The sequence below is a fragment of the Falco naumanni genome, chromosome 3, assembly GCF_017639655.2.
Source record: "Falco naumanni isolate bFalNau1 chromosome 3, bFalNau1.pat, whole genome shotgun sequence".
NCBI classification, from domain to species: domain Eukaryota; kingdom Metazoa; phylum Chordata; class Aves; order Falconiformes; family Falconidae; genus Falco; species Falco naumanni.
The window spans coordinates 9,107,047-9,127,922 of record NC_054056.1 but is presented as its reverse complement, the minus strand read 5'-3'; the positions used below and the strand labels follow the sequence as shown (position 1 = coordinate 9,127,922).

The 20,876-nt window shown below is 38.4% G+C and overlaps 1 protein-coding gene across 30 annotated transcripts in view; it reads right to left on the bottom strand.

Moving 5' to 3' along the window:
• Positions 1–20,876, bottom strand: part of KIF1B (kinesin family member 1B) — a 96,641-nt gene that overhangs the window by 27,815 nt on the left and 47,950 nt on the right. For 11 of the 30 annotated variants that reach the window (XM_040585424.1, XM_040585427.1, XM_040585437.1 and 8 more), the window contains 6 exons: positions 20,660–20,732; positions 8,030–8,120; positions 7,114–7,265; positions 6,363–6,541; positions 5,247–5,384; positions 4,240–4,488 (listed from right to left, as the gene is read on the bottom strand). In XM_040585424.1, coding sequence (XP_040441358.1) covers positions 4,240–4,488; positions 5,247–5,384; positions 6,363–6,541; positions 7,114–7,265; positions 8,030–8,120; positions 20,660–20,732 — 882 coding nt within the window. Of the gene's footprint in view, positions 1–4,239; positions 4,489–5,246; positions 5,385–6,362; positions 6,542–7,113; positions 7,266–8,029; positions 8,121–11,451; positions 16,583–20,659; positions 20,733–20,876 lie in introns of those variants that run through there. The other 19 variants (XM_040585425.1, XM_040585430.1, XM_040585435.1 and 16 more) reach the window with 4 other exon arrangements.

Here is a 20,876-nt window from a genome sequence, read left to right as displayed (position 1 = left end):
ATACTAAACACCGGTCATTTGTTTAACTGGATTTCCTTCTTGCAGTCCTTTTTATTATTAAGTATATTTTATATAATTTTATATAATATATATTATAATAGATATTTTTCATAATATATTATATAATAGAAATATATATATTCTCAATATATATTATTAAGTATATTTAATTCCTTAAATTTATAACTGTTACTGTTTAATATTTGTAGGGAAAGTCCTGTGTGACACAAGAGGGCCGAGACAGAAATGCAAGATTCGCTGCCTCTGTCTGGAGATATTAGCTGTAGAACTTGTTCTGTGAACACAGGGAGACTGATCCAAACTCAATTCCTTGACACACAGCTAAGGACCAAAGTTTAAAAAGTAAGTATTTCTCCTTGGGTTCACATGCCCGTTCCCAGAATGAATGAATTGCCTTGAAATGGCAAGGTAGTCAAACAGGTGTCAGTTATGAACAGAAAAGACAAAAATGATGCTACTAAAGAACAAAGTGATGACAAAATGCAATAGAGAACAGAATGATTAATAAGGCTATCCAAGTAGCAAAACAAAAACATTAAGAAAACAGTACAACAACAAAAAACCCAACAAAACTGCAACATAACACTTGACTAAGATTAGGATCTAATTCCTTTCAGTCTGCTCCAAAGTGAGGTAAGCACTGATAAAGCAAGGGAAGGGAGAAGAGACTACATTTAAGTAACAAAATGGGAAGTTTTAGTATTTTTTTTCTTTGAAACCACATTTTCATTTTTAGCTTTCAAATTTCAGGTGGTGCTCATTTGAGAAAGCAGCATCCCACCATATAAGAGAACAGTCACTCATAAACTGGAATTGTTCACTTGGGCTGGACCAGAGATGGAGTTCAGGAAGGTATGGAGTCATATGCTCAACACTAAAAACACACGCAGTTTGAAAACCACATTTCAAGCTAGGGTGAACGGACATTTTTCCCCCAACAGAAAGGAATCTAAATAGCCTCGCACTGGTATGTACACAGTAAGAGACAGCTTCACTAACTAGAAGAGGCAGTCGTTACGGAAGCTTTCCTACTTCAAAGCCAAACTAGTGAAAAGTGAAAGCATTACCTGTATGAAAAATAAAAATATATTTTTATTTGCATGGCTAAAGTCCTGAAGCTGCTGTTCAACATATGACAGCCAAAGCATTCAGTTTTATTAGCAAATACAATTTTGTGACCTTGGTAAAATAACCATCCCAAAGAAAAAAAAAAGGTATTTCTCAACTTCCTTAACTTCCTTCCACTCAGTCGCTTAGGTCACTGGAATGATTTTAACTTAGAGAAAGAAAAGCAGTAATACAGAAAGTTTTAAGCTTCCTGTTTGGTGACGAAAATGCTGGATTCTTCTGTAGAATGGATAGCAATGGCACATTTGCTGTACAAAGAAAAGAACTGGTTTATGCAGCAATACTGCCTTCCAGTGCCATTCCACCTGCTTCATTACAAGACAGTACCAAGTCAGGAGTGGATGAAATCTTAAGGTTATCCTCCTCTTTCCACATCTGGGAGGACTCCCACTCCCCAAACACCCCGTATGCAAGTGTCCCCTGCACCTTAGCCCAGCAGACTGAAAGAGGGGGAGCTATATTAGCAGAAAGATTGGTGAGGTAAAATGGCATACTCAACAAAACTAGAAATTAAATTTAAGAAACAATATTTTTAAAAAAATCAAAACAAAAACAACAGAACTTGGAATGATGACAGATATTTTTTAAACACACACATCAATTCAAGATGTAAATAAAATACCCCATAGTCCTCTCCCACCTCCCTTAAAAAACATAGCAAATGCTTGATATGTCAACACCATTAAATAGAATCAGCCTTAAAAACAGCCCAGCATGCCAGAAGAGATGGCTAAAGGGACCAGCTCTTTTTTTTTTTCTTTTCTTTCTTTAATAGTTATAGTATAAATAAAAGACAGTCACAGCACAAAGAGAGAGAGAAAAAAAAATACTGTGATGCCCAAGGAGTTGGATAACTACAGGATCAATTTCTCCTTCTCTCCTTAGTGACCTGACCTCATTATTGCTGATGACACACATCCTCCCCCGCAATCTTTGTTCTACACATTCCACAACATATAAAACAGTACACAGAAGTGTTAAGGAATTTGGGTTTTGTTATAAATTGAACACTACCTTGGGCTCAAGACAGTATTTACATAGTGTCACAAGTATCAAAGGGTATTTTCATCTGTTCAAAAGTAGAATTCTCATTCCGGATAACACTGAAGAATCAAAGTCATTTCTACTCAGTGGTGCTAAACCATCTAACAGCTTTCTGCTGACAGAATCAGCACAACAACAGAACAGAACCATAAAAGAATAGAAACCAACAACTGGGAAAAAGTCGTTCAGCTGTCTACTCCGAGATAATACAAACTAAGTTTCATTCCTCAATACAATTTACAACCCAAGCTGATTTCCTTACTATGTGCAGCTTACATGGCTCAGGCTAGTACCCTTAACTGCTGCAGCTTCATGCATCTGTCTAGAGACAGAGCTCAGTATTCTTTTTAATACATGGAAGTGGGAAGCAAGTTGTGTAATTGCCAGGAAGCACGACTGTTTCCATTATGCACTGTATTTGCTCAGCTTGTGCTTCCTGAAGAGTCTGTGAAATGAAGATGAATAGCTCAACTTTTTCCCAAGGACTGAAGGTCTCACTCTGAAAGAACATGAACCACAGGAGAATGTGCTGAGTATGCCAGCACCATTACAAGAAAGCAGTCCTAGCCGTTGCAAAAGAGCACATATGCTTTAACTAGCTGACAACCACTTCTAAGTCAGTTAAGACGGCTTTCCCAAACTGACTGTTATAGATCAGATTAACCTGAAAGAATTTGATTTTCTAAAACACATTATCGGACATTGCACATGAGGACACAAATTCACAGAGATCAAAGAGGACTCATGCAATTTCTTGCATCTTTAGTAACTGTAATTTTTTGTTTCAAAGACCAGATCAAGGAAGTGCCAAGTTTTAGTCACAGCTTGTAAACAGGTCTACTGAAGACAAAGCTAAACTGATCTAAAAGCTTGACAAAACACTGACAAACTCAGTCCCTCGTTTTCACAAATAATGCAACCCAGTTTCCTGCATTTGAGAAAACTGTCAAAAGATCCCACCTTCCTGGGCATGGAAGTCTTCCCTGCTTACAGTCACAGGAAAGGATGAAGTCAAGCTCCAGTCCATTCTTTGTTGCTCCTCCCTTCCACCAGCCATGGAGTCTTACCCTCTCTTTTGTACAATGTCTGTGGTAACCACCTCTGTTACTGCTTTAACAAGTAAATTGCCTTACAGAGCAATCAAATAAGCATAATTGGGGGAGTAAGAGCAGAAAAGAGGGGTCACACAAGTCACTGAAAATCTTTCTGTTTCTGGTCATAGGTAACATGTCTGAGCAAGGCTATCTGTGAAGCAGCAGCACAAAGTACTACATCTTTTTGATGCAACTTGCTGTCCTTAGGGTCTACACCAAAACCTGAAGTCTGATAATGCCTTAATCATATCTACACTGGCAAAATAGATAATATTCCAAAATATGTTAAGCAAACTTGTTTCAGCAGTTCAAGTGTAGTGCACGGGGAAATTGCTGATAAAACACCACCAGCCAGTGAATTTTAATGAAGATGACCTTCCGCTACGTAATACTTCCTACTGAGTATCATACATCATCCAAGAAGCCAAATCATCTCAAAGAATGCTCTTTTCCTCATACAGAAAGGATCATTCTTCTTTCTCCTCATGCCATTTTTTCCTCTTAAAACACAGAGGATGTTAGATGAGTTTTCAGAAAATGCATTTATTAGACTGGACTGAAAGACCCTCCACCATACTCTGAGATTCTCTTCTATGGGAAAAAGTCACTTACTGTAATATCGCCTTGGTGATCTTGCAATGGCTAAATACAGCATTCTATAAATAATGCTTAAATACTGACATAAGCAAACCCACATTCATTCTATGTTGTGACAGTTAAGTTACCTTGAAAGAGATTTACTCACATTGTCACATTAAGTGTTATTTTCCCGATTATTATTTAGGTCTTCCTGGCCTTAGACACAGGAATTTAAACTTAATGTTAAACCACACCCATTCTCTGGCAATTCCAGTTTACATATATAGATATTCTATGCAGCACAAGGCAAAGCCATTGCAGTCTACAGCAAGAGCTGGTCCCTTTTGGCCATTCTCACAGTAACCTCACCAACCTTCCCACTAAAATGAACCAAGGGGATCGGTCGTAAAACGGGTCGCGCCCATCATTGAAGAGGTCTGATCCCTCCTCAGTTCCAACGTCGGAGCCAGTATCATCCACAAAGGCCTCATCATCAAAGTCCTCCATCTCATCCTGCTGTTCATCAGCCAGTTCAGTGATGTCGGAGTCAGCCGTGGAGAAAGTGGGGGAGGGCGTGCGATCAGCAAGACGCTCATTCACGCAGCCATGGAATATGGGGGAGCTAGATATCAGTTAACGGAATACCAATTAACAGAGTGAGGGGAAAGAAGAATGCTTCATTTAACAGCCGTCTGTTGCCATCAGCAGAGACCACCTGAACAACAAGCAAAGGCTTCAAACTGCTATCCGGACTGCAATGAAACGTAAGGGAAAGGATTGCTAACAAAGGAAAAAAGCATCCTTGGACTGAGCAGAAAATAAATGAAAAATTAATATAAACATGGCTGAACATACAGATATTGAGAGCACATCCATTTAACAAAGCTACAAATCTTGTTTACAACACAGCATTTTTGTAACTGAAGATACTGTAAAGGTGCAGCTGACATGAGGACATATTAAAGAATCCCATCAGATACTAGGTATTTCCATAGGGTATGACCAGACTATTCGAACCACACATGTAAGCGAGGCCCTGGGCCGCTTTTCTCCTCAGTTTCCAGTGTTCTTCATGTTCTCAGAGCCCTACTCTAGTGACTTTAGACAGAACTTAGCTAGCTACATTTTTTTTAAATAAGCTTATAACTTACCAAGTGTTCAGTCAAATCAGATTCTACAAGGTTACACCAGAACTGGCAACATTCTAAAGAGCATTTTCTGCTCTTTGCTGTATTTTATGTCTATCAGAAATCCCTGAAAGACATCACACACAGCTAACACTAGTGGCCATACAGTTTATAACCACATTAAAAGTTCAAAGCTCATCCAGAACTGACAAAAGTTACCAATGCACCAGCGGCTGAGATTGTCATCACATACCTTCCAACAAGCTTGAACCAATGAAAGCGATCATAAAAGGGGTCACTGCCTGTCATTGTGCTTTCACTCTCATCCTGTGTATTAGAAGCTACTTCCCCAGCTCTGTCATACATTTCACGCATCAGGTCCAACCTCTGCCTGTGCAGAAGAAAGCGGGATTAAAAAAACTTAATAAAGAGCGAGTCATAAAAAAGCAGAGAACACAAAGTAGGGTACACTTATTTCACCTACATCAAATTACAAACAGGAGAGGGAGGATAAAGACCAGAGAAGTCTGTACCACTAAGTCTGGTGCTGTACTAGTTCTCCGACATGCTAGGGATTCTAGGAAAACCCACTATGCCTGAGGCAAGGTCACTGCAGAAACTTACATAAACGTCAGATTTCGTTCAAACTTCTACATATTCTTCTCCCACATCTAATCCTGACATAATGTTGTTGTTGAGTAATTTATGCAGGTTTTCTGCATTCCACTCCAGAAACATTGTCATTTTGATTCAAAATTGAACTGATGCCATTAAAGACTTCTATTTATTTCATGGAAGAAAACAAGTGTTTCATAATGCAAAATAGTTTGTCTAGAAGCTATTAGTGGACAAAAGTTACTCAGTCAGTATTTAGTGAATGTGGAAAAGACAAGTGTCTTTTGCCTATTTGGAAGAATATCATGAAAATAATCTGGATTACAGGCAGAATTTGTGTAACTTCCATTGAAATAGAATCTTCTTTATTTAAGCTTTTTATTGTAAATTATGCCCTATAGTACCAAGTTACATAAAAGCAGGTGGCAAGGAAACTATTGCAGTGAAAGGAATGTGAAAAAAATGAATGCAGAGAGATGAGCTCTGATGAGCCTTATTAGATTTAAAAGATAAAAATCTAACCTCGAGTTACAAAAATTAAATGCGGAAGTGAGGTAAGATCCTGGAAAACAAATGTACTTGCTTAAACAATCTAGAAAACTGGTATTTAAAACATACCACACTGTCCAGAAAGTTGGCATTTGGGAAGACAGAATAAAACCAAGTACAACAGAGAATAAACAGCAAAGGGTGAAATTTTTCAGTGAAGCTGCTTGGATATAATTAAGTTTGTTCTCCAGTAACATTAACATACTTGAGTTTTTCTAAGGACCAGTAATGTGTTGCTCCATTCTTCAGATCCTGAACTTCCACAGCTACCACTGTACGAGGGAAAGGCCTATTGTCCCGGGTCTTCTCCAACTCGGTGGGCAAAAGCTCTGGTGGCAGTGGTGAGTAAAGCGTGTCTGTCAGCAGGACAAATTGGAACTGCACCTGAATGGGAAAAGAAAAGATACTAAATCAGCATCACAAAGGGAACACACACCTAACCTAAGGCAACATATGAAGCCAGTTTGACTTTCACCTCTGTGAAGAGATTCAGGTTTTTTTTAAGTCACTTTTTTTTTCTTTTTGGTCTCAAAATGGCATAAAGCATATGTTTCAGCTGGGTACAGATTTCTTGCCTTTCTTGTCACAGCCTGCAGAGGTGTGGAAAACTATAGACCTAGCACATCCTGCAGCATGCACTTCTGGAAAGATGAATGACCACTTAAAAGTTAAAAGCAAAAAGGAAAAGACAGGGCCCTGGGCAGATGTACCTGAATGTACGTGTACAATATTGACAGGAACAGCATAAGGGAAATGAAGAGAAGAATGTATCACCCAGATTTGCATAGGATGTTCGTTCAGCCAAAAGTCTGAACCAGACTCACGATTTTCCCAAACTAACAAGCAAGAAACATAACTTAAATGACTACAAGTAACTCCTGAGTGTTTGAAGCAGGATGATACAGTAAAAAGTTGATGAGTCAGAAAATACAAGAAGCTACTCTGCATGTCCCTACCTTTTTCTTTAACTCTACGCTGATTGCATTGGCTTCTTTCAGATACACAGCATTTCCCCAGAGCTGGTCCCTCAGTGAAGTAAATTGGTGAAATTTCCACTTTCTGAAAGCCCACTGTGCGAGTTCACACTCGTGTCTTGTCCAGGGCACTAGAAAGAGCAAAGAAACAGAGAAATGAAATGCTGTGGCTTCTTCCCTAGACAATCACATGCAGTTCACTAACTGTGTCATCAAGTTCTCAACACCTTTTCGGGAAGAGAAGAACAGAAAGTAAAACCCTGCATTTTTATTATTCAGTGAGCAAAAACTGAATTCAAACTTCCTCACCACTAGCAATGAAGATACAATGATCAAGTAAGGAGATCTGGAACAGCAAAAGCCAAATAAATTCTACTCCTGTTACTTTAAATTAGTTAACAATTATTACAGCCAAATGCTGAAACAGTGGAATGAAACCAAGTATTGTGGGAATAATAAACTGTATCTACTGTCCAGAAATGGGGTTATACTGCCACATCACAGCATGAGTTCTAAAAATTCCTACCAAGGAGAAAAACTTTAAAGTCAAAACAAGGAAACAAAGGCAAAAGTATTATTTTGGTTTAAGACATCTGAACTCTGTTAGTGCCAAGAAGAACTCAATTCCTTTGGATTCAAGAGTACCAAATCAAAGCTCGTAGTTAAACTAATCTAGTTTGTGCATCAATTGAATCTGGGGATGCATATCTGCTGTTGATGTGGAGCTTATTCTACGAATAGGTATTTTACATCTTTACGCTGTGAAGATCACAAGTCAGGAAGTTATGAAATATTTTGCAGCTTTCCAAAGTGAGTTTTCTACCTACTGCAAGAGATGCTGTAGCAACTGCTCCTTTAAGCTTAGCTTTATCCAAATTATTTTTAGCTTCAAACTCACCTTCTTCCTCCTCCTCCTCCTCTGTTGTTTCAGCTGCCAAGGATCGTGTCTCTACCTGCTTCTGTAAGGCCTGCAGTTTAGTCTCATAGTCCTGTGGGGAGAGAGAAGATACCGTGTAGGAGGACAGACAAAAGCAAGGAGAACAGTTAAGAGAGACTAACGCCTCAGATGGAATGACAGACAGAGAACAAATACATCAAGACATTTCCATTAAAGCTCAGAGGTCACATACCAACATGTATCGGTTTTGCACAATCTGTCCTTGAAAAGTGAGAAGACAGAGGCCAACACAATTAAGACAGTAGTGTTTTTTAAAATTGTCAGCTATACATGCTCATATCATCTGTAAGAGGGAAAGGTTTAGGTATTATTTTTAAAGTAAATTTTTGCTAAAAACTGGAAAAAGGGGATTTTTTGGGGGGAACCTGCTTGCTGCTTTCAGGTAGGTAGGAAAGAGGCAGAAATAGAGAAAAGTACAGAAATAAACTTTAAATGGGAGAATTATTCACCTTCATTTTCTCAGACAGAAGGATTAACAGCACTACTGATTTGCCTTTTGATAAAAAAAAAAATAAAAAAAAAATCAAGATTTTCCTCTTTGAATGTAAGTACCACTCTCTCACATGTGTATTTAACATATCAGAAGATGACAAAAAAGCCACCACCCTGGCAAGTGGGCAGAGCAGTTGTGCAGAGGTTTCCCCACAAGAAGCACTTCAAGGACACCTTCTGATGTAAGAGCATATTCTTCCTGTTCAGCATAATTGTGCCTTGAAATAAAGGCTACTAAGACTTAACGATCCTTTTATTATTTGCTGGTAAACAAAATACAAATTCAAGATATTTAGAACAGACACAGTCTCTGTGCTCCTAGTCTCAGAGCCTACCTCACTACTGTATTTTATTTTTTCTTTTCAGATAATCCTTTGGTATATATTACACAAATTAAAACTGGCTTCTCAAGATTTTTATACAACAGTTGCAACAACAATTCACTGTTACAGAGTTCTTAAGGAGAATTCTTGAAGCCACTTATCTTGTACTCCAACCTTCTCTCTTCCACAGTTTCAAATCCTAAAATTCTTCTCCAATGCACTGTTCGCAGTAATGCATTCTGAAATCTAACAGCTCTAGAAGGAAACCTTTATGCTTTCTTTTAAGCATCCCATCTAAACAGCCACAATACTTCGGTTTTGTACAGCAAGTATAGTACCTAACATTGCCACAATGTGATAGTACCAAATTTAACACAAGTTCAGTCAGAACAGTGTCTGGCAAGGAGATAAACATGAAATACATTATTTTAAGTTTACAAGTAATGTTTCCTGGAAGTAGCATGTAAAAACAGCAGCTGTGCTCTTAGAAAGTGCAGAATTTTCAACACCCAGGACCTTTAGGGAAGGGGGGGAAAAAAAAAAAAAAAAAAAAGAACTATTAAAGATATATGGTCTTTGTATGAGGGCTGTGTTTTAATTTTCTGATTCCCTCTTTAAATGTTATTTGGCTAAAATGCTCTTTCTTCAACTGTGTCTGCTCCATTAACTCTTAAGATAGCTACATACTCACAGTGTAAGTAAATCTTAGCTCACAGCAAAAGAACTACAGACAAAATATACATACATCCTTCCTTTTGATATTCCTTCTGAAATTCTTAATGATTCACCAAAAAAAACTATTCTAGACTCCATGAGGAGTTTCAGACTTATCTACAGTTCTTCAACACCCAGCATACTATGAGCAATTCATTAACATAAAGGCACTCTCTCTGATATTTTTCGTCTACGTCCATCTAGACAATGCTATTACCTTTTAAAGCAAGATAAAACAGGACAGATGCGAAGTGACAAAACCAAGCTTCTCTTATTTGCAAAGAAGGGCAAAATAATTTATTTTTCTGTAGTTTGAAGCCGATAATCTGAGGATGTCAATTTGAACAGCCAGATTGTAGAAAGGAAAAGCTCTTCAGGTAGTGTTTAAGTAGAATCTTTGATCAGATTCTTTTGGAGAAACTGAAAAGCTGCAGGGGGAATGGTCAAAAATCAGGATCATTCCACTGTCAAAATTCTACTTCCAGCATTAAAAACCCAGGCACATTAAATTCATTCAAACAAAAAGACTTGCTTCTTGTCTTCTCTATTTTCAGACTTGTGAGCCAACTGTATCTTCTGTACATTTAAATACCTAGATAAATAAATGCTCAATATAAGCAGACACTTTTTATTGACTCCACACTAACATTACTTTTAAAACTAAATAGAAAGAGTTGAAGTTTGTTTTCCCATATCAAAAAAGAAGCAGGTACCATCTCCCTAAGCAGAAAAACAGGACTAAATTGCCTCCAGGCACTTGATACTATGGTAGCATTTTAAAATAATTGGCACTGAACAACAGATGAAGGATGAATTTCAGGTTGGTTCACACAGAAGTGCACTGACTGCACTGTAAAGGGGTTGGTCTGCTCTACCGAGGACTGGTCAGCTCTCCATGTAAACATTTCCAGATCTGATTAGTGGTAACACACACATAATCGTTAGTACCAATGTAAAGGTGCCTCAACTGCTAGAAAAGAAAAAAAAAAAAAAACCCACCACCAACCAACCCTGCATCTAGAAGCTGCTCTGAAGATCCATGTCCCAGCCTCCCCGGAACACAATGCATACTGTTGTACAGCTTCAAACTGACTGATATCATTAGCTCCACAAATGTGGAAAAAAGGGAATGTAAAGTTTATTTTGCCCAGGGGCATGGAAATATCTGAAGCTACAAACAAACACAGATTTTGTTTAAAAAAAAAAACCACCAACAAACAAACAAAAACCACCACACACACACCCCCAAAAAAACCAACACACACACACACCCCCATCATACTCTCGGATCAGACTAGGCTAAGCTTTTCAACACCAGGATGGACCAGCTTCTTAAGCAGAACACTGTATCATAACAAGTTAGATTCTATCTACATGATGTCTGCAAAGGTACTGCAGTGTGTGATCCTCTCCTGGATTTGAGGTATACAAAAAAAGTCAGTTTCTTTTGTCTTCAATGAGCAAACAAATAAGAACAGCCAGCACTGTATTTTCTTCCAGAATTTAAACAAATAGCATACAAGATGGTACGATGGGAAAGCACTGAAGAGTATGGCTTGTATTCCTTTGTGCTATAAAAAGCTTTTTTTAAAAAATAAAAATAAAAATTTTAAATAAGCTACGTGACAGTAGACACACAAATCTGTGTAGGCTGCTTTTCACTTAACAGCAGAAAAATCAGGGTGGACAAACTTACAACAATCAGACTGAGGAACTATTAATGAAACCTTTTAAACATTGATAGATCAATACCACCACCCCCCCCCCCCCCCAAAAAAAAAAGTCAGGACAAGCCTGCAATCAAATTTCATTTCCATTTCACTGAGACAAGTCTGACACTTACAAGAGTATTTCATAGTTTATTGAAAGAGCACTTGTTACAATACAAACCAGTTCTGCTTTCCACAAGGCAGATGCTTGCTCTTAAGACAATCCAAAACTTGTTTTTTCTTAAACAATGGACAGATCTGAAAATCCCATTTAATTCAAAAGGCAGCTCACTGCTTTCTTTACAGTACAAATGGGTACACAGCATGGATTTCTCATGTGGCAGCTCTTGAAGTGGTTCAATGGGAAGTATCCAAGTCAAAATTTCAACATATAAAGAATAAATTTCAACATATAAAGGATAAAGGACAAATAGTGAAGGAGATACTGAAACTAAGCTGAATGTACTGATAAAAATAGCATCCTCTAATTTGACAGATCCCTAAATTCAGATTGCTTGAGAAAGTATGTTGAAGTCAACCAGAGGAGCGTTAGTGGCATGCATTTCCCCCCACCCCCCTCCCCAAATCCACATGTCCCTAGTGAACACTAAAGGTTATTTAAGAAATCATCACTAAGGCACAGGTGGATACAAGCCAGCTGTCAAAGCACACAGCACATCAGCACTTAGCAATGGCAATTAAGCTTACTAAAACAGCACTCCCATCATGGATGCCTCGTTTCCATTAACCTGAAAGCCTTTTCACACAATCTTCCATGGAAGCAGCTGCACTACTGTTCATTAGCTCCATTAATACAAAATCTGCAGTGAGAGGTGTGTGTACTTCCAAATAGTGCAAGAGGATCATAAATTTCTCACATTGCTCCCCTTATCAGATGAGGCACTGCAATCAATATTCAAGTTTTAAAGTGGGCAATTATTTTCACAGGAGCTTCCCTCTCCCCCCCCCCCCAAGTTTCATTTCTGTAATACCCTCCCAAAAGCCAGGAAGAAAGCTGCTTCCTCTGAGCTGGTTGGACTCACATTTTGACACTGACTATCCTTTTGGGTTTTTTGTCAAATCATACAACAACAGAATAGGCAGGGTTGTTTTTCTAGTGCTGCACTAAAACAGCAGGGTAAGACAGACTGATGGCGACCTACTGTTCACCATCATCACCACCACAGGCATTTACAGATACTTCTCAGATTTTGAAGCCGAAATAAGTTGGCAAAAACTTTTTAGTGTCTAGTACGAAAATGTCAAGCAGCAGGAGCTTTAATCTCATGTCAGTACATGTAGTTGCACAGACTTAAAATTACTCCATGCTCAATCATGTGGTGATTTTACAAAGGCAGCCAAAATCCTCAACAAAAATAGGACACAAGATAAAACTGGTTTGGTCTTCTCTCATGACCTATGCCATGCAGACTAACTCTGCTCGGCTCACCGATTCCCACAGAATTGAGAGGATTTTCCCGAGCATGCATTTTTAAGAGAGACCAAGCCTTTCCGATGATATGAAAGAACTCATTACTTGACATGCATAAAAACAAAGTGTAATGCAGTACTAAAACAGGATTCTAAAATAAAGGCAACAGCAAAATATTATTTTCAGCCCAAAACTCATTTTGCAATTCTGACTCAAGCTCAAAGAAAGTATTGCTCATCTACCAAGGCTTCTTTTCGTTACGAATCAAGACATTTTTGGACATGATGCTTTATTTCCTTCATTCAAGTAGGCCAAAGCATGACACAAATGCACGTTACAAAGCTGTATTTGGACACAAAATTAAACCTGCCAAAACACAAAATAAAAGTCCCAAGTGATGGAACCAGCTCATTCTTTTTGGACAGTTAGAGGACTGACGTTTTATCTCCTACATCAGAGGGCCATTATCCTATCAGTAACACGTGTAGAGACTTAAGGGTTGACACTTGATTAATCAATATTGAAATGCTGCATGGCTGCCACATACTGTGTGTTGCAACCAGCACCTACATCACACACAGCTGGGGGGGGAAGGGGGGGTGGCGGTAGGACAGGAAAAACAAGATGGAAAGTAAGCTTGAGGCACTTCCTACTCACCTACAGCTAGGCTGACACACACAGAAATACGAATTACCAGTAGGTCTTACATTTTATCAAAAAATAAGCAACCTCAAGTAAATGAAGGATACTTGTGCAAAACAGCACAAATCATTTCACTGTACAGGCACACTGCAAAGTGGACCTATCTTACCAAGTGTGGTACAGTGGCCAATTTTGTTTCTAAAATCGTATTCAAGTTTTAAATTTAAAAGCAATATTAAGTCCTCAAAGCTTTAGATCGGCACATACTTAAGTCCACAGATTTTCAGAAGTGCGTGCAATTTTGTCTTGCACTTTAACAAACTCAGAAAGTATATAATTATAAATGGGACTCTCCAACTGAGATAAAACCCCAAGCTTATGAAGCCTATTCCTTAATCAGTAGTTCTGTAATTTGTCTGAAACAGTCTGAAGTAGGGATTGCAAGCATTTGTTTTATGGCACATCACCTGCAAGTATACACCTCTTCAGATCAAAACAGATACTAAAATTTTGAAGTCTCATTTTGAATGTGGGGAAAAGGAAAATTAATCCTATCTTCTGCTCAAAATGACCTTCTTTATTAAAGAAGTCTTGAAACAGGGGCTTAATCCAAGATCAGAGGCACTAACATGAGGTATCACATTAAGATGAAACAGTTAAATTCCCCTATCTTTGTGAATTCAGCCAATTCACAACGGTTATCTGTAAGTCTTCATAAGAATAACTATTTCAATAACATCTCCCAGACTCATGCCCAAGAAAGCTGAAAACTTAATAAAAATTGCTTTTTGAGGCTTCTTCCTGCACCAGTGTCAAAAAATCCTAGTTCCTTTTTACACAATCTCTGTATAATAATTAAAAACTATTATGTTGAGAGACACAATGGGAATTAGAAAAACTTACTTCCAACATATCGTTTCAGCAACATATATATATTCTGAAATAAAATTCCATTCAGGCAGGTTTAACTGTCACAGCAATTTCATACCAGTAACTATGAACTTAAGCTGAAGGAGAAAAGACAACTACTTGGAGAGTAGGTCTGTTACGACCCAATGCTCTTCTTAATTTCTCTATAAAAAAAAGCCACATATCTTGTCAGCCCACAACTTTTGGTTTAAAGATTATTGTAACTATTAAGAATTTTAGCTGAGTGGAAAATAACTGTTCTGAAGAGCCAGATCAATTTTAAAACAGATGGTCAGTTTCCTTATTGCTAAGAAAAAGCTCACAAGAAACATTCAATGCTATAACTAAATTCCTCTTTTGATTGTCTACATAGATCATGGGAGGCAGGTAGCATTTTGTAAGTTCCAGACAATATTTTCAGCATTAGAAAAATACTCCAAGACACACAAAAAAACCTGGTAAATGAGCTAGCAGGGAAGTTCTCCCCTCCACATCCCTCCCTCCAAGTCTTCTAGTCTATGAAAAAAGTTCTTAAAATTTTACAGAATGTTCTTCCAATCAATGTTGTTAAAACCGCAACAAGTCACATGCAAACTGAACGGGCTGAAGGGCCAGTACCTTGTGTCTGTATGTTGAATTATTCAAGTTCTACCTGGCCAAACAAAACCCAAGACATAAGCAAAGCCAATCCTGGCTGTTTTTCAGTGATAAGCCAGAATTGCCCCTGCTTCCCTCCTCCCCCAGACTACTCTTGGCCAACTACTCATACTGTAGTTTCTCTGCCCGCTTTGAGGTTAGGTGCTGAGAATTGGCGCCTCATCCGTGGGGGCGTCACAAACTGGTTATAGTGGTTAAGCCGGTCCGTCTGTTTTGGGTGGGAGTTAGCTGTATTGCCTTCTGCACTGCCTCCACTGTTCTGATTGCAGTAAGGTTGCCGGTGCTGGTGGATGTGGCGTTTTTGCTGGAAAGTCTGCAGGTCCGGATTCTGCTGCCCGCTGTACGAGTGCAATGATTCAGACGAGCCTGATGTCTGACGCCGTAAGCTTTTCTGAGAGCCATTATTGAGAGAATTGCTTCTCCAGCGCAACTGAGGCGATGGCTGCTGCTGACTGCTAGGCTGTGACTGTGTGTTTAACTGCTGCCTGTTAATTTTGATATTATCTTGATTCCTCTGGGGGCCATAAAGATTCCAGAGCTGCTGAGGGTCTTTAGAAGCAGCTCTACTTTCTTTTTCTTTGTTTTCATCTTTGTTCTTATCATCTTCTTTTGGAATTCTAACCTCAATAACTTCATCTTCTGTGATAATGATATGGGTGCCTGGACTCCACGAGTTCCTATGTTTGGGATTGCTTTTGAAAGGAAAGCGGGGCTTGCGATTTTCAGGTGGAATAAACCTGTGAGGCATATTTTGTCGACGAAGTTGTTTTGCTATTTCCTGCTGCTGCAGATTTTTAAATCTAATCTGTTCTTGCCTCATCCAACGTAATCGCCCACGTCTGAAAGCTGGATCACCTGCCATTAACTGAGAAACACGCTCTTCTTTAGCAAGATCATCGTTCTCACTTCTTTTTAAGTCATCTGTGGGCTTTTTATCCACATCCACTACACTGGCAGAGTTTGGAGACTTAGCATTGGCTAAGGTCGACTGAGCTTTCTCTGGAGACCCTATCAGAGGTAAAACCTTCTCCATTTTCAGCATCTTATTTCTAAGAACTTTTATCTCCTCGTCCTTCATGTTGTTCTGCTTCTTCACTTCTTGCAAGATATCTTCCAATTTATCTATATGCACCTTAAGGTCATCCACATCAGTTACTCCTTTACCATTGGCCATAATATCTTCAATTTTCTCATCTCCAACTCCTACTGTATCCCAGACATCACGAGCAACAGCTCGCCAAGATTCACGCTCATTTGGATCCTTTTTCCCATACATGGCACAAAGCTCTTTCATTTTAACAATGGCCAGAGCCTCAATCTCCTGCCTAGTGTGCCTGAAGTCATTGAGTGCTACCTCATAGCATATCTCTTTCACAGCCTGAATCTTTAAGTCTGAGATGGTAACCCATTTGGAGTCTTTGCTAAGGCGTCGACGTTGGGGTATCTGGTACATTTTAATAGGCTCTCGTTTCTTCCCACTGCTGGGGAGGCCACACTTTTTTACAATGGTTTGGAGCTTGCTGGGGGGCAGCTTCTCTCTCAAGGAAGTGATCAGTCTCCAACTCTCCTCACACGATCTCTTGTCCGAATCATCCCCACTATCAGAGTCTGCATCCTTTGGAAAAACAAAAATCAAGAAGTGGCCCCAAAATAACCAAAATTAAAATTGTAAGAAAATGGAAAAGCTAAACAAGAAGTAGCAGGCAAAGAAAACTAAATAAAAAAAAAAATCAAAATAGAACAAGTGATAAGGAAGTCCCTGAAGACTGAGTGTTAGGACATTAAAATGTATCTTCAAGAGGCATGGACTGTCAAAATTGGAGCTCTTCACTAAATTAAGATTAACATTATATTTATAAGCCTTATTATCTCAAAACAGCAGATAATCTAAACTCTTCCCTCCCAATCCCTTCCAAAAAATCTTTAAAAAGATCAACTAAAAGCAAGTTCCTGATTTAAAAAAATGAAAAACCAAATGTAATCTGCACTTCACACATGCTACAAAGACATGCAAATCCCCGCCACACACATTTGCCTTGGTGACTGCTGTTGCTTCTTTCAGCAAATCCTCCCCACGTAGGTGAACACAACAGCCATCATAGAAGATCTCATGAGCAGCCAGAGTAAGTCGGGTTAACACTGGTTAGTAACGTTGCACGTGGTTGCAGGAATGCTCAAGTTTAGAATCCACTTCACTACAATAGCAGCCAGAGAAGTGTTAGACGATAAGAAAAAAATGAAACAGAAGCAGCCGAAAGGTTCAATGTTAAAAGGACTGTAAGTGCCACTACGACAGGTGAAGACAGTGGTTCATACTCCAAGACTTGCTACAAGCTAAAAGGATATCCAGAATCAGAGTTTCAGAGGTGGGCTGTGGTTTGTTTTTGGGGGTTTTTCCCCCCATTTGTCACCTTGTTGCTTAGTTTAAAGAAAAAGAGGCATTAATAGTCTTGTCTGTCCGAAGAATGAGTTTCAGAAGAATGCTGCAGTAATGACTTTTTTTTTTTTTTTTTTTTTAATTGTTTTAGTAAGAATTCTCTATTTGATATCCTTGATTTGTCCTCTTCTCAAACCCTAGAGCCTGGAGCTTCCACACACTTGCTAAGAGTTATGCGTGTTTTGCTTCTTCATTACAAGTTTTCCACCTTTTGCTAAATGATTTTTAATGAGCAGTGCTTCAGGTTTCCATATGCTAGGAATGTTTGTTCAGGTATACTGCCACCAGAAGTTAAGAACAACCATTATTGCTTACTGCAACCAGGAACTAAAGTCAGACTACTTTTCTTTAAAGGATTATTAAGTTAAGATGTCTCTTTAACAAATAAAAAGTCCTATGTATTACTGTCATCCAAACATCTTCAATAAAACACAGCAGTCTGTCTCTAATGAACCCCTACCTAACATCCTTATTTTTCACAGAGAACTATAATACATGAGAAATCAGGAACCGTAACAGCCAGTTACTCTAAAACCAAAGGAAACCCAGGTCATTGACTTAGAACCACAGGCTCCTAGACTTAAGACTTCGGGTAGAAGACCACAAAGAACAGGGAATACAATATAATTTGTTTTGGGAATGATAAAAGGGAGTAAAAGAAATACTGTTCTGCCCTATGGTCAACAAGCTCCATAGCCTAAGAGTCACATTATCTGAGCTTCTTGTGACCTTATGTATTTCTTATATTTAAGAATAGCACTAGCGAATCAACTTTTCCTAGTTTAGGTCAAAAATATAAGCAAAACATCGTTTAGAAATAGAATATAAACTCTATGAGTTTACAGCTGACAAAATTTGTGGCCTAAGGAAGCAACGTCTAGCAAACTGCATATTGCAGTGGAAACAAAAGATGCCCAGGAGGAAGACACTGTACAATCTACACATTCAAGGTTACATCCAGAAAGGCAAAACACGACCTACTCAAATATTGCCACAAATTCCACAGGATTATTCTTACAGGTTACAAAATTACCATATTACTACTTATGGGTAAAGCAGGTTTTGTGGATAAAAAGCTGATTAAGAGACACTATGTGGTCGTTGCTCTATGTGCACTCAGAGGTTAACCAGACCAATTATATAGGTATATACCCACATTCTAATAGCAAGTGGTCACTGCAAATGCATTATGACCAAGAAAATCAGGAAGATAATTTTAGCTCTATTAAACACATTTTCACATTCAATTTGTAAAATGGAAAATTATTATTTCTACTCCCTAGTAATACTAGCAAGGCAAATATATATTAGCTGTAAATTTGGGGGGACAAGAGCTGTTATTTATCTTTTTTGTATAGCACATCTGACAAACACTCAAACTGGTGGGAATCTCAGCACAAAACCAAAACCACAAGGTTAACTGGATTAGCCAGCTTCTTATAGCCAAGATTATACTTCAATTTAGAACAAGAATAATATTTATATTTCAATATCAGTCTGAAACAGCAGTAAGTTAGAAAACCTGATATTGGAGCTGGACATCACAGCAACACAAAAATTTTTAAGGTATACAAGCTGAAATGCATCCCCAGACTTCCCAGTCATTATTCAACTATTGTTCTATGAATGCATTAATTCTGTCCATTCCAGACTGTGTACAGTGACATAGAAACGACAAGGTGCATCAAGAAGTTTTGCTGTCATCTGAAATATTTTTATTAATCATTGCAATAAGCAGGATACTGCTTAACTGACCAATGATCTCATGTGCTATGATCCCTTACAACTAGGAAAGGTGTCCTTCAGGAATAACATTGGTAATGCATATAGGATAGTCTTCCACTTTTGTCCACTAACTGAAATCAGCAAAACCAAGCCAAAACAAGCTTAAAGAAATCAGCAACCTTATTACAGTATTAAACAACCTACTATCTAAAGAACCTTCCCTTATTCTTAAGTATATGGGGAAACAAATTCCCTTCGCAACTCTTCCGTAAGTGCAGCCTTATTTATTCGAAGCAGCTCCCCAGACAGCCAATTCTCACGTCTTTAATTCATACAATAGCTTGGCTTATGCCTATCAGCTAAAATTTAAGGGACGGAATTCCCATTACTTGCATCTCCCTTTGACACGTAGCCAAAACTACTCTCCATCCAAGAAATTAGTCCCTTGCAATGAAATAATCAGAGGTGCAGAAGTCTCAGTGTGTAATATAAATAAAATTTTAAAACTATGTAGCTTCTACCTATAGAAGTCACAGTACTTTGCTCCATTCTGGTTTTGGGAAAAGGGGAAGAGCTTTACAGTTTAAAACCCAGCATGCATTTAACCCACAGTTTTCAGTGATCTCAAACTCATACTACAAACAAATGAATCACAATTCTGAAATTTTTGTTAGAATTCAGGTACAGCTATGTTTATGTTCTGGCTAAAAACAACCCCATGTAGTTAAAGCAGAATCAGGAGACTCCGGTTTCTTAAGGAAATCTAGACTTCATTCCTGGGCTTGGTCTTGTGTTTAAAATTCACAGGGTGCTTGAAGACTGCATGCATTTCTATTTGTAATGCACTTCAGAAGGTAGTTGTTGTGAGAAGACTGAAGTCTTCCTATATCAAACTTAATTTATCAGACTTCCTATTTAAGAAATATGTGGTATGGTGGAATTCTCATTGCTCTGAATGAATTAACATTCCCTCTGCACACTGCTTCCTAGTCAGAACCCCACTATCAGCATGTGTACCATTAAGACCCTTACAAGGAACTCCATGCAGGGGAAGGGAGAAGGGTTAAAACATGCACAATGCAGCAACATTTTTAGACATCATTCAAAAAAATAAACCTAGTGTATCAATGTTCTAGGAACCTCTTTGGCAGCACAAAATTAGTATGTTCTGGTGATCCAAGACAAAAATAAAGGTAAACATCCCAAGAAGTAGCTGTTAAGACTACTGAAAAGGAACTTCAAAAAAACCAGAGCATAGAAATGCCCTTCTTTCAGGTTAAGTTGCCAGAAAACCAACCTGTCCCAACAAAAACTGATAAAAGCTTCTTCATTGTCAATTACAATCTCTGAATTAACATGAAGGAGCTCACTTACACTGACAATAATTTACTGTAGAGACAAAGTATTTGAAAGCAAAGGGAGAACTGCATTGTGCAGACAACCCAAGCAGGTTTCCTAAACTTTCAGATAAGCAAGGACAGGAATTACTGTTTGCTGAAGGTATAGTTAATCTGAAGTAAGGACACGTACCAGCCTTTGCTGCTCCAACAAGAGATCAGCTTCCTCCTTCTCTTTCTTATATAAAATCTCCATTTCTTGTAATCTGAAGATGAACAAAAGAAAATAAAAAGTAGTCAAAAGAGGTCATTATTGTCACAATGGCATTACTCTACACACACAGCCCACTGAACTACAGCTACAAGGATAAAAGTCATTCCACTTAAAAGGAACCGTTATTTGTCTGTTA